A 14,194-nucleotide genomic window follows, 5' to 3' on the forward strand; every position below is an offset into this window, starting at 1 on the left:
CTTTCTATAAATCATTATTGCATTACTATTTAATTAAATACATGCTATTACACTCTATTTACTACGCATTGACTACTAATCAATATATAGAAAACAATAGTCATATATTTGTTCCAGATAATACAATCCAATCATATGATTGCTCGTCAAAAACAAGATTCTCGCAGGTACCATGAGATGCTCGATCTTTAATGGACAATACGCCTATTGTATATTTGACAGGCTTCACTCTAATGATTGATATTCAGCCAGCCCTAAATATATATGTAAAGAACCCAATTTATTGTATAATTAAGACACTAGTTTATTTTTGTAGTTTGATAATTTTACTTCGTCAAATTGCTTATTTTTATTCTTAATTCGTTGCTGTATCTCTCGAATTTCTCAGGTGACTTAAAAAGGCTATAACCATATCAGAGCTAAAAAAAGGTTTATCCATGCTCATACCATTTGTGATATAAGCTTAACAATAAATGTCATAGTAAGAACTATAAGGATATTATATCACAAGTCTAATTTAGTATGTCTGAGAAATTCTTAAAATTTAGTTTAAAGCAAAGATAGTTAAAAAGACTTAACCTTTATTAGAACAAAACTAAACTGGTGACTATGTAACAATCGTATACATTTTTGGTTAATCAATGATAACTTCAAGTTAGCACTAGAGATATGACCACATCAAACAGTCTTTTATATAAATACTCGTATATTTTATTTATTAATAAAGAAATCAGTTAAACAGTCTCAAACTACCCTATAGTCCTTTTATAATTTAACTTTACCTTAAAACACAAAAGTGGCTAAGTAGTATTCTCGGTCGATACAGAGTATCTATTTTAGAATAAACTTTTTTCGTTAAAAAATAAACTTAGGAAGTTTAAAGCCCGATTTCTACATTAGCAATTTTTAAATTTTATGATAGAGAAGTCTAACATATCGCGTAAAACGTTTAACCGGGAGATACCTGATATTTTTAGGAATTTTTGCAATGTAAAACACCTCCAAGACATCTTTGGATCTCCCCACTGTATATGGCAAATTTTGTTTTGCCATCTTCAAAAAACGTTGTGTGCAAAGAAAACAATTGGGTTCTATTAGTTTAAGAAGAACTCTATAATAAAAACATAATAGAGCCGCATTTCTGATTTCGAAAAAAAAAAACGCTATCTTCTCGATGCATTTAACACGTATCGGAGCCAAAATTTGTTCATTATAACATAGATGCATTGTAGTGAATATTGCAATTGTTGATTGCATAAAGATTGCAGGAATTTGTCCACCTGTTGCTCGGTGAATAAAGATATGGATAAGAGACTGTGGCAATGAGTCCAATCTGATATATGCAACATCAATGCTTTGATTGACCTGTATTTGTCTGTCGAAGCCTCATTTTGATCTTATTGTCATCATTTGTAGCGCCTCGAGAGAGTTGTCTCATAATCCTTTTTGTAAACAGTTTCCAGCTCAGCAGTACAATGTCTGGAAAGGTGAGTATCAACTTAGTAATTGGACGAGGTAAGTTTAATTGGACATGGTCGATCCAATAATTCACGTTGCTCACTAGGTATTGTTAGGCCTCAAGCTCAAAAGTTTTGAACCACTGACGAATGTTATCATCGCTAATACGATAGAGTGCATCTGCTTTTCAGTAGTTGCTAACGTGTTTTGTGACAATTTTGAGCATTCATCTCCGACTAGTACAAGTAATTTAAAAGGACAATTATTCTTAGCCAGATTTTTTCATGTGGGGGGATTTTTTTTTTTAAGAAAATTTTTCAGCGTAAGTAACATTGAGCCTCCGGCAGGGATTTCATAGGCCGGCTCTAAACGACTTCAAATCAATATTTCAAGCCTTTGAATACATAAATTAATTTTAAAAAGGGTCACGCATCTTAAGAATATTTTTTATAATATATATTCTAAATTACAAGTAATTTTACTTAGTACATAAAAAATGTTTAAACTCTTTTACCCTTTTTTTTAGTGTAAGTAATATTGAGCCTCCGGCTGCGATTTCATAGGCCGGCTTTGAACAACTTCAGATCAATATTTTAAGCCTTTCAATACATTTATTACTTTGAAAAAAGGTCACGCGTCTTAAGAATATTTGTTTCAATGTATATTTTAAAATTGAAATAGCTCTACGAAGTACACAAGAAAGGTTGAAGTCGTTTCAAGCCATTGCTTATGATTAAATAGCCTGTGCGCGGTTTTTTAAATCCTTGAACACAAACAGTGGATTATTTCAAAATCCGAACACGGCTAATGATATTAGCGGCAGGTTATTATTGGCCTAAAAACTTTTTTGTACAGGTTGTGACATTTTTCACCCGCCCCCACCTAAAAAAAAATTGTTGAATCCAGAATCTTTTATGTTTTTTTATTTGATATATGTAGATTCATTAAATAATTCCAGAACGTTGACGCCAAACGTTTTCCAAACAGAAAAAGTCAGATCCTTGACAAATAAACCACCTTGACTGATATGACAAAGCATTAACACTTCGGCAAATTGAACAGCAACATCTCCCCACCGTTCTGTCTGATAGTATGGCGCAACAGCTCAAGCATGAACTTGTGTTGCTGCTTACCTCTTTCAGTCTCGGTATGAGGACCACCGGAAACCCGTTCAACATATGGTGAAACACGGATCGATAAATGGGATTTCAGTCCGTTGCACAATGACGAAAAGTTCATTTTGGTGGTAGCTTCTGTTTCATCAGCAGCAGATCTTCTTCTAGTCAAAACGGTCGTACGATGTAATTCATTCATAGCTGTGATAGTCTTTAACACAGTTATATTTAATATTTGCTTGTAGTAGTAAGAATTGTCAATTTTTTCCATTTATACCACTGAAGCGAGTAAGCCGAAATTGTCAAAGCATTCAACCATCGATCTACAGGAATCATGATTTTCATCGAACAATGAAGGGTTAAAAAAGATTGCTTTTTGCAAAATTGTTCGGAGTAGTTGTACGAGGATTTTGAAATCTCTTCCGACAAAAGAGCGAAATGCGGTTAGTAAAGATGTAAGGTGGCGATGCAATGCTTTGGAGTTGCAGTTTCGAAAAAATTAAGTTAACAGTTGAAGCTGTTCAACGTTTAAAAAAAAGTCATGAGCGAGTTTAAAGCAGTATTTGGTTATTCCCAAAAGCAAAGTTTGCAAGATTTCTACAGACAAATCTTGAGACGAATCGACCGCCTTCAACTTCAACAAACCCTCAGTACCTGTCAGCTTGAACCCGATTTTTCCCCATTTGTTCGAACTTCCAGCTTCTTTTATATTACCTTGACTTGTTACCCGCCCTTTGTTAGGAAGATAAACCGGGGAGGCACGCTCTGGTTGTTCCGGGTTTACAAAAGAAAGAAAATTTTCTAATGCTCTTGACTCAGCATTGTACGTTTCGGAGCTATACCTCAAGGCTATAGGTTTTTTTCCAATGGTCATAGGCGTTGGGATCAGCTTGCCGATAACCAAATCTACATGCGTGATTAGGCCTTGATCCTTTGCTTAAGGCTAGTTCCGCCTGACGAACGTTGTCTCAACAAAAAAACAGTACAGTTGCAATCACAAAAACATTTTTTTGAAGTTCGGCATCATACATCACTATTCCTTTTTCCAACTCGAGTAAATCTTCTGTAAAAGGCCTGAACATTTCCACTGCGGTGACTTTGTGATAACTGGTACACAGAAAGAAATGATTTTCGTACTTGTTGTTCTCCTCAAGATCGAACGCAGCAATTTTCATCACCCAGCTGTCGAAACAGTTCCATTTTTTTAGATATATTTCCTCTATAACTCCGAACACAAAGAAATAGGAATTAACCGAACTGTCATTTGTCAATTAGAACTGACATAGGATACTCGCTCACGAAATATAAGGCCTTCAGCCATCACGACCAAATGGCGTGGAATCAGTTGTTGAAAGATGTAAATCTCACTTCACCATTATTGTCAATTATTTTGGAGCATAATCGAGGATGGCAGTGTTCATGAAGCTGCAAAACCGTCATACAAAAGAGTATATCTGTTACAGAAATGTTGGATCCAGTTGAATCAATAACTGCTGACAGAAAATTATCTGTAAAATCGTTGGGAAAAACATTGACAAAGAGTCCATCGTTCACTGTCAAAAATTTAGCGATAATATATAGCTGTTGTTGGCGTTGTCGTTGATTTGGGCGGGTACTGACTACATCCCCAATCCAAAAATTCGTATCAGCATTTGTGAATTCTTTAGCTACTAATGGTGACTGGAAATGTTTATTATCTTCCCTTTTCCGTCTTTGATTCAAATGATAACACTGGTTTGGAGTAAAATCTGGCAACTATTTAAAAAGTCTAGTTTCTTGCTGATTAGCCATAACCAAACGCAAATGATGCGAGGGCTTTATGAAAAATAATTCCACTGACCGGTCATATTCGTTTGGAATAGTAGCCTCATCAACTTCAAGACGAGGGAATTTTCTTCTGGTATCATGGCTTTTGGAAATATGATCATCCTTCGTTACGTTGCGCAGAGGATTAAATCCTTCTAGTTTTTGCTGAATATAATCCCTTTCTTGATGGGATATCGTAATCAATTCACGCAGCAAATGCGTGGTTTTCTTTATTAATCGGATGGATGTTCTGTCACGTGAACCCTTAAAGAACATCAAGATCTTCATCTCCATTTCATTTTTAAAAGGATACAAAGGATTAGAGTTAAAGACAGACGTACTTTGATAGGTATTAGGTCCTTCCACTTGATCATTGCCTGACTCAGAAAGAGACTCATCATCAGATTCAAACTGATAGGCAAGGTTAGCATCGTCATCCTCTTCCGAGCTATCAAAATAATCATTGGCATCGGCGGTTTCAGTGGTTTCATCTACTGGATTATGGTTATCGTTTGTAGGAGTGCTATCATTAATTTTTGGTACGTATATGTATTTTTTGAAGTCTTTTTTGTTTTTATAGTAATTCTTACTAAACACGTGCGTTACTTGCACGCCCATGGATAATTCTTTGATGACGGTTAAAGTTAGTATTCGTTGTGAGATTTATGTTTTAACCTGTGCAGAGTGTATCATTATTGTGAATAGAGAATACGTTCAAAGACATTGCTTTGCGTTGTGAGTATAATTGCAATCATGAAGTTTGACAAAAAACTTTAAATGCCTTTATTTATAGATTTGGTCTCATCCAGTGTAACAAAATGCTGATGCTTTTAAATTACATTTTTTCTTTTTTTTTCTCCTTTCTCTATTCTTTCTCCCTTTTTAATAAAAAATATGATTAACTTGGGTTTTGTTTTTAAGAAGCCATCGTCACAAGATAATTAATAAACATATTATAAGAACCTTATTAACTGCTGATTAATCAACAGGAAGTTGAATGCAAGTATTTCTTTGTGTACTTTAGGTAATATATACGCTTTTTTGTTAATCCAGATTTTCTGTGCATTTATTAACATATTATATCTTCTCCAAGGCTGCTTTTCACTCTTGGCGTTCAGAATCCTAGTAAGATATGACATTTCCATCTTTTTCATATCATTTTCCCCTCTGTTTCTCCCTCTCTTAAAATTACAAGGTACGCGTGTTAAGAATAATACCAATACTACCTTTATGTTCTCTAACGTGCCTTTTACAATAGTGTCTTCCTCTTTTATATTTTGGTATTTGCTTTGATCGCGTTACGACTGAACATCCCCATCCAAAGCAACCGTTTTTTTATGATAATTTGTATACATTTTTAACCAATAAAATTTTAGTATTTTGATGCTACGTAATCGCTTTTATATCGTTTTTTGACGCCGAACAAAACCACCAATAGACCCCCTATAAATTCCTAAAGAGCACCCCCAAAGACCCCCCAGCTCACTTCCCTCCATTCCCAAAATAGTCCGAAATCATTCACCGATGTTTACAAATAAACCTGCAAAACATTCCTCTGGGTGTGTACATTATTATTGTAACGTAACTCTGCATATTAGCTGATAAATGTTACTATCAATTTGTACAAATAGTTATGAATAATGTTACCTTAGTATCTGCTAAGGTAAAAGTTTGTAAGTAAGGAAAATAAGCTACCCAAAGAAGAAAAGTAAGATAACGAAAAAAAGAGAATAACGACAGGGACTGAAGATTGACTGCAAGCAAAGCGAATACAAATTCAGATAATTGAATACAACTTCAGTGCTCTACCATGTTAAATTGGATGCCACTTTTTAATAGCTGCACGTCAATTTAGCGATAATATAAAAATGGCTCTTAAGCTAAAATACACACATAGTTCATGACGACCAAACACTCAACTCTTAATTCACAAAACACACATAACTCTGAAAAAGTCAGTGCTAAATTTTAATCCTCAATTTTCGTTGTGGTCACAGAAAAAGATTCTTTCCCTTCGATTATTATCAACTTTTCACATCGGGCTACTTTTTTTGTATCAACTAGATTGCTAGTTAACACATTGAGACAAGTAACGTTTTACAAATCATGATAATTTTTCTATAAAAAACGATTTCTTTGCGATTTTGCTGCTATTTATTTAAGAAAACTAACTAATTCAAGACAAATCGTAAGAGCTACATGGGACAGAGTTGTCGTGACAGAAAGCGTCACAAAAAATGAATGATTTGAGTGGACAATCAATTTCGCTTGAATCCAAAGGTGTTGATGCCAGTTTGGGACTTGTGTCCGTGGTATCTGGCCTCAAATATCCGCTGATATTCTACGTTTTGAGGTTTTTCAGAAAGGGAACGTCTCATAGAGTAATTGGTAATATATGATTTTAATCCGCTTCGAACTTCGCCTTACTGATAGAGTCTATTTTAATATAATCAAGGTGTTTAAACGTCTCGGTCTACACGTTTGAAGATTTCAACAAGACTTTGGCTTCGGTAAGAATTGGAGTAACTTCTGTCTCTCCAATTAGGTAAGTTGACCATAATTGTCATGTAATTCGTGTTGCTTTTCTGCGGGTTGTATGCTCGCCTCAGAAGATATTTACCCTTCATCCGTGGAGTACATGAAGTGAACATTTATTATTTTAGGTATGTCTGGGACAACTGGAACAATATCCACTTGATAGACGGAAAAAACAAGCAGATTTCCAAGGAATCTTTTTGTGAGATCCTTGAGGATCATTTCGAGGATTTGGCTAAGCAAATTTCCAACCCATAAATAATATTCAGTATCACAATTTTACTAACAAAAATTAAAGTTGTATTGAAACTCTTGGTGCCAATGTCCAATCCCATCGCGGTTCCAGAAGCAATAGTAAAGAGATTGAAAAAAAACTCGGCCGTGGCCCGATCTGAAAAAAGAATTGTGACCAAAACTCCGAATCCTGGAGTTAAGACCTCCAATGTCCTTTCGGAGTTTTTGATCTTGTCAGATCTTGCTGATGATACTATTCAATTTGACGCTACCCTCTTTGGTACTTCCAACAACATGACACATTTCCTAATTTTAAATATTGGTGATTAAACAACTTTATTGTGACTTAAAAAAACCCCACGTAAAGTAAAAATAACCGTGAATCAATTATAATGAACTTTTCTAATTATACATAATTACAATAAGCGCTAAAATGTCTACAAGCTCAAATATGAGAGACTTCATGTCCAGATTCCGTGTTCAAGACAATTCTCTAATGTCTTTTTCTTATGTGGAACGAAAATAAATTCTTGATTTTTAAGCCTTTCACCTTAAAATAAATCTGCGATCAAAAATTGAAAAATATCGCAAACAAATTAGAGCGGAAATAACGATCTTTTTCTAAAAAATATCGCGATTGGCGATATCGATAAAATTTTCTAAAATATTGTTATTGGTAATATCGATCAAATTTTCTAAAATATCGCGATTGGCGATATCGATCAAACTTTCTAAAATATCGTTATTGGCAATATCGATCAAACTTTCCAAAATATCGCGATTGACGATATCCATCCATAAATCAAAAAAACAAAAAAATATCGTTGGATGGGGTAAAAAAAATGGGGTAATTGATAATCGATATAAGAAAATCCGTCCTGCATGGTAGTGACTTTTATTAAATGTGCTTTGATCTGTTTTTTTTTACGTTCTTGTTATTGTTATTATAATGTCCGTTCTCGAAAAATAGCACTGGGTCTTTAAAATCTTTATTAAGAGGTATTCAATTGTTGAGTACACTACTTTATATATTAAGCTCTTATGACTAAGAATTTAATAATTAACGCAATTTCATGTTTTACATTATTTTGGCCAATCAATGCTAATCCTCGCCGTCCCTCCCGGGACGGTAAGCTAAATGACCCCCTCACGGGGATCCTAGAAAGGGTAAATGGGGTCCACAAAAGGAATTAGGCTAATCTGACGTGCGCAGCTCAAGGCTTGATATTATGATATGGTTTTTATTTTAAAAGATATTGATAGTGTTTGGTTAAAGTATACTTGTTATATGTTTGAATTAAATAATGTATGCATCAGAGTAGCCTGAGCATATTTGCTATACGGGTTTTCTTCTTTTTCTAATAATTTCAACTGCATCTGCTTCACACCCGTATCTTCTTTTGATACATATAGGTAAATCGGCTCCAAAAAAATATAAGTCTTCCATTTTTCGAACTCAAGACATTGCAACATACAGCTGACCATGGGTGAGCATGTCATCCAGATGAATACCAACGCAATCAATGGTTGCACTTTGAGATTTGTGGATTGTTGACGCAAAGGCAGGTACAATCGGAAATTGGGATCGGGTGTAGCTGGTACCAGGTACTTGTCTTGTGATTGGTTGGATCCAGTAAATTTTCTCTTCTTCTAAACCATCTGAATTTCGGATTATTTTTTTTAAGCAGATATTATCATCTTCGATAAATTCGATAGTAGCGCTTGTACCGTTGACCCAACCATGCGCAGTGTTTAAGTTTTGAATTAACATGATTGGCATATCAACTTTTAAATAGAGAAACTGTAGTAACCGTGTATCTTTCAATGCTCGAGCTGCTGTACCTTTGGTTCCAATATATGTATCGTGGGATTCAATGGCGTAGCCTTCACCCGGAAATTCAGCGTAATCTTTTTCGTTTGCAGTTCTTACTCTATTTCTGGTTGTATACAAGCGCAAACAATACACTGGTAAATTGGATTTCAAGATGGTCTGTCGTTGATAAATTCAATGACTGATTGGTCAATGTTGTATAATCGAACTTTATCTAAGATTTCGATAAACCGGATTTCTTTTTGGCGTATAGGATCAGCTAAATTGTATCTGTTGACGGATTTATAAATTTCTGACTGCCACATTGTTCCTTCATGTTTTTGAACAGGTAAAAGCTGAGCTATATCACCAAAAAAAATTGTCTTGACACCACCCATTATAGAAGATCGTTGAGTTGACTTTATAAGTGCTTCATTTATGGAATCTAACATCTTTGAACTGATCATGGAGTATTCATCTACCAAAAGCAATAACTTTGGATATAACTTGACATACTGATCCAGTGACTGATAATTTGGTACCATTGACTTGTTGGTCATGCCAAAAAACGATGCAGGGTGAGACCTGTGATATTATGAGCGGCTACACCGGTTGGAGCTAATTTGAAGACCTATTTTTAATGGGATTTATTAAATAAAAAAGCTTGATGGACTTTTTATTTCTTACAAATCTTATACCCTTTCAAGCGGAAGTATCTTTCTAGCATACGAAGCACATACGATTTTCCAGTACCAGCAGCACCAGAAACAAAAGCAGCAGAATTAATTTTTATTTCTCTGATTAATTGATTGTACAGGCTCTTCTGATCTCCTTTTGCACTACTCAACATAACCCGAAGTTCGCCTCTGCAAACTTGAAGTCCTCGTTCTACATCGGCAACGTCGTCAAGATTTTGAATATTTACATATCTACTTAAAGTAATACCCCCAACTTCAAGATTTACCAGGTGCTCATAAAAATCTGAGTACGGATAAAAATTTTAGCTCAAAAGATAATTTAAAAGATTACAATTAATTACCTCGCCATGTGCCAAAAGGCTCCTTAAGCTTTTCAAATGTCGTATTGAAAATTGGATATTTCAAGACAATTTGCTGATAGTAAAAATTTTCACCGTTCATTTCACTTTGGTTGAATGTTCGCCGGAAGAGCCGTTTACCACGTTTTAAAACATATTCATCTTTACCCGAATAAACAATTTTAGGTAAATCGCTATCATGGAAATCAGTGGCAACGTGATCAATTTCATCTGGTAGAACCTCAGGTCTTTCATCAGAATCATCGTTGGTACCAGCAGCCCTGGTATAGAAACAAAAAAAATCAGAAAATTTAACATCTTTTGCACCAGATCTCTTTTCATAGATTTCTAAAAAAAAGATCCGGCCATACTCAAGGCTAATCAGCCTTCCCGGGGGCATTTTTTCTATCCGACGTAACAACTTTTAAGCCAATCATATGACATAGTTTTTTATTACATAAGCATACGTATTAAACATAAATCATAAGTGTATAATAATAATTGGTAAACGCATAATTGCTGATAAGCGGAATATTTCATAGTTTTTTAAAATGTAATATAAAGAGGATCATGGTAGCTTGTAAATGATATGTATCTGCCACCGTCTTGAGTAGTAAAGTTGGTATATATATTATCAATGAAGGTCCCATTGTTTGTCGTCGATTGCATATCATCTGGCATAGCCGAGCGGAGACCATATTTATTGAGAAGTTGAATAAATTTGGTTCTTTCAGTTGATTCGATGTTAAAGTTGATATTAAAATCACCACCGATTATTATTTTGTCGTTCCCAGTAATATGCAATTCTATAATAGGGTGAGCTTCATCTATTTTAAATTTTGGTGATATATAGATGGATAAAACAAGCATATTAACTGAACTAAATCCGGCTATAGAAATACTCCCTTCACTGGATAAATTCAATACTTGTATTTTGTGAAGTTCGGCGGTTGAGCTAAATAATTTTTGATGAGACACATGGCGCCATAAGCTTTGGAAAACCTCAAATCTATTGTATCGACCCTTGCAATTTCGCTAAATCCTGGAATATCAAATTGTTGATTTTCGGTTGTCCACGTTTCGGACAGCAATATTATATCTGATGACATATAGGTTGCATCATGAACTATTTGATCAATATGCGCATTTAAACTTTGAACGTTATGTGATATGATTTGCATTGTTGTATGGGGAAGACGTAATTCGCGGAACTTAGGCTTCAACTGAACTGTCTGTAATCTAGCCAATTCTATTGCAAGATCATCTTTTGGATCTGGGGCTGTTGTAGGAATAAATTTTTTGGCGATGATGAAAAGGCCAGCAGCAGTGGTGGCTCTTGAACAGGCAACGTACATTTTAGATCTCTCTAACTTCTGACCTCTAGTTCTGCTGAGATCTAAAAGGACGTTGGGGTATGTTCCTCCTTGACTTTTATGTACTGTCAATGCTTCTGCTACAACCACCGGGAATTGAGTTCTTTGAACTTTTATGACAGGAGAATTCCTATCCACTTTAACTGAAAAGTTGCCGTTTGTGTAGTCTAAAGGTACCCAGTCGTGTGGCATACTACTACTGGCGGCTACTTTGTTTCTTTGCATCTTTCCCGATCGTTCATCTTCCATCCGTAACCATATCCGAAGGGGTTTTTTAATACCTATCAAAGATGCTGTTTTTGATGATCCAAAATCAACTTGTTTTAAAATCCCAGAAGTTCCGTTTACCAGTCCATCAGATGTATCGATGTTAATGGTAATCATTTAACGTGCACCAATACGCAAGTTCAGAAGAAAAGGTAGACCCCCTGTTTGTTATGCGGAAGTTCTTTTAATTTTTCAAGCAAAGAGTCTTTTACTGTAGCATCTGAACGTTGTAGGGTCACTTTATCGTAACATGCCGACTCATAAATAGCAGTATTCATGCTACTCAGAACATCTCATTACATTGAGCAACTTCATCATTTGTAGAGTAAAGTCTGATTATTTCCTTTCCATCTTCTCTAGCTTCATCAGGTATTGAAGAAACGTACGGCTTAAGAACAGTTTAATATCTTCTTCAGTCATTGTACCACGAGCCATGTTGTTTAAGGCTACCGCAAAATGAGCATCATCTTTTTGGCGCATGATTTCTGTCAGATAATGAACTTCAAATGAGAGCCACAATTCTTCAAATTTTAATTTTTTAATAGCATCACCCGGAAAACCTTTATAAAACGCATAGTCATGTACGGGAGCGAGTTGATAAAAATCACCAAACAAAAGCATATGTCTTCTTCCGAAAGGACGGTCATGCCCAAAAATATCTCTTAGTCGTTTATCAATCCAAAGAAGATGTCTAGTGCTCACCATGCTTATTTCATCGATTATCACCACTTTTAATTCAGCTAAAGCAACAGTCATAGTGTTAGAAATATCAGCCGAAAGTTCGTGGATATCTGCGTGATTATTAGGAAAGTGAAATGCCGTATGCAGAGTTTGACCATAAATATTAAATGCAGCTTTCCCAGTAAAAGCAGTCAGAATCACAGAATTACTTGTCAAATCCCTATCTCTGTCAACATCGTAATGTCTGATGAGAGATTGAAATACTGTTTTAATGAGCATGCTCTTTCCTGTTCCAGCGCCACCCGTAATAAACAAGTGCAGAGGTTTTTCGTCACAATTTTCATGGCGGACGTGATTCATGATATGTGTTAAACAGTCTCTTTGCTCTACATTTAGCTTAGCCAACAAGGATTGATATTCCATGTTTTCAATTCGATCAGGTCGGGTATATCTTGCTGTTGATACATTTCCATTTCTACTGGACGATGCACTAGAGGAAGTTCTCGTGGTTTGAAAAGTTTCAACAGGAGTTTGTTCATCTTCTGCACTGGGATATCCATTAATTTCATGGTTTATATCAACTGCAATATCTCCTGGTAATGCGTACATTCTGAAATCTTTTTCATTCCCGCTGTTAGTAAAATCAGACTGGTCGTGTTTATCCGCATCATCTTCATCATCGTTTTCTTGATTCATAGCATCTTGAGCAAATTTTTCAAGCGCATCTTCATCAAGAACACTAAATTCCCAATGCCGTAATAGCAACACTTCAAAATTGTCTTTGTAAAAAGAAACAACATCAATTTCATCCAATTCTTTCTTCTGATCTCTCCAAGGGTGATACAACATAAGCATATGATAAGCGAATGTATATTCATCTTTCATGGAATCGGGTTTGTAAAATCTGATAATTCTCGATCGTTTTCTTTTTCTTATAAACCCCATTTCTTTCTTGAGATCTATCCAGGGATTGCTGCCACCATCTTCTCGCTCTTCTTCGTCGGCAGTATTATCTCCTTGATCGTCATTTTGCAAATCAGGGTCACGGTGTATAGCTCTTTTACTCGATTTGGGCCTTTTTTTAGAGTATGAGTAGTAAGCAGTAAATTGAGCAAGGTTGGTTTCTTCGAGAGAATCAGGTCTATTTTGATAATAATCCAATAAGCCAGACAAATATATGTCTTCGGAATCAGGATTAAGTTTAAGCAAATCAGCTTTAGGTTTTAACATTCGACATCTGTTTTCTTCTTTTCCGGTAGGAATATACACCGTTGAGCGGCTAGTTTCACTCATTCGAAGTTGTAGTAGATTATATGAAGCTTCTTGTGATGATACTTCGCACAAATTATAATATTTGGATGTTAATGATCTCAATACATTTTTTATTGGACCAGGTTTGTTGACGCTTTCAGCTAAAACTGTCTCAAGTACTTTTGTCATCTCCTTGTTTGATTTGTTGATGTAGTCAACGATGTACATACAACAGGCGTAAGGATCCAAATGAACTGAATATCCATATTTGCTTGATGCATGTGAAGTATGATAGAATTGTAATTGTTTATAAAAACTTCGCTGACGCTTCGTTTTAACAACACTTTAGTGCATGGCAATAATGATCTGATAGCAAGAATATAGTTTTCATAGTTGATGTCAAAGAGAATAAGAAATCATCAATGATAACCGTTCTCTATGGTCGATAATGTTTCGGCTTGTTCGGATAATAGTTTTTTTATAGATTTACCTAATTCTATATGCTGTCCTCTTTTTTCTACTTCTTCAGGAGTTGGCTTTCAGGTAATTCGGGTAATGTAGTCAATATTCGTGTTTCTTTCATCGGGAAAAAAAGGAATATTAAATCTACAGATTTTTTTTTCCATTT

General features: G+C 35.2%; 2 protein-coding genes across 2 annotated transcripts; both read right to left on the bottom strand.

Moving 5' to 3' along the window:
• Positions 1–2,380: 2,380 nt before the first annotated feature.
• Positions 2,381–2,772, bottom strand: EV154DRAFT_569021 (uncharacterized protein; the record flags this gene model as incomplete). Its single annotated transcript, XM_051606112.1, has 2 exons — positions 2,381–2,538; positions 2,592–2,772. 2 exons carry the CDS (start codon positions 2,770–2,772, stop codon positions 2,381–2,383), a joined length of 339 nt encoding a protein of 112 aa, XP_051452630.1.
• Positions 2,773–3,072: 300 nt separating this feature from the next.
• EV154DRAFT_486302 (uncharacterized protein) lies at positions 3,073–5,103 on the bottom strand (the record flags this gene model as incomplete). Its single annotated transcript, XM_051598838.1, has 4 exons — positions 3,073–3,504; positions 3,942–4,328; positions 4,368–5,005; positions 5,055–5,103. 4 exons carry the CDS (start codon positions 5,101–5,103, stop codon positions 3,073–3,075), a joined length of 1,506 nt encoding a protein of 501 aa, XP_051452631.1.
• Between the last annotated feature and the right edge of the window lie 9,091 nt (positions 5,104–14,194).

Source organism: Mucor mucedo, assembly GCF_025094135.1.
Source record: "Mucor mucedo strain NRRL 3635 chromosome Unknown EV154scaffold_140, whole genome shotgun sequence".
Classification (NCBI taxonomy): domain Eukaryota; kingdom Fungi; phylum Mucoromycota; class Mucoromycetes; order Mucorales; family Mucoraceae; genus Mucor; species Mucor mucedo.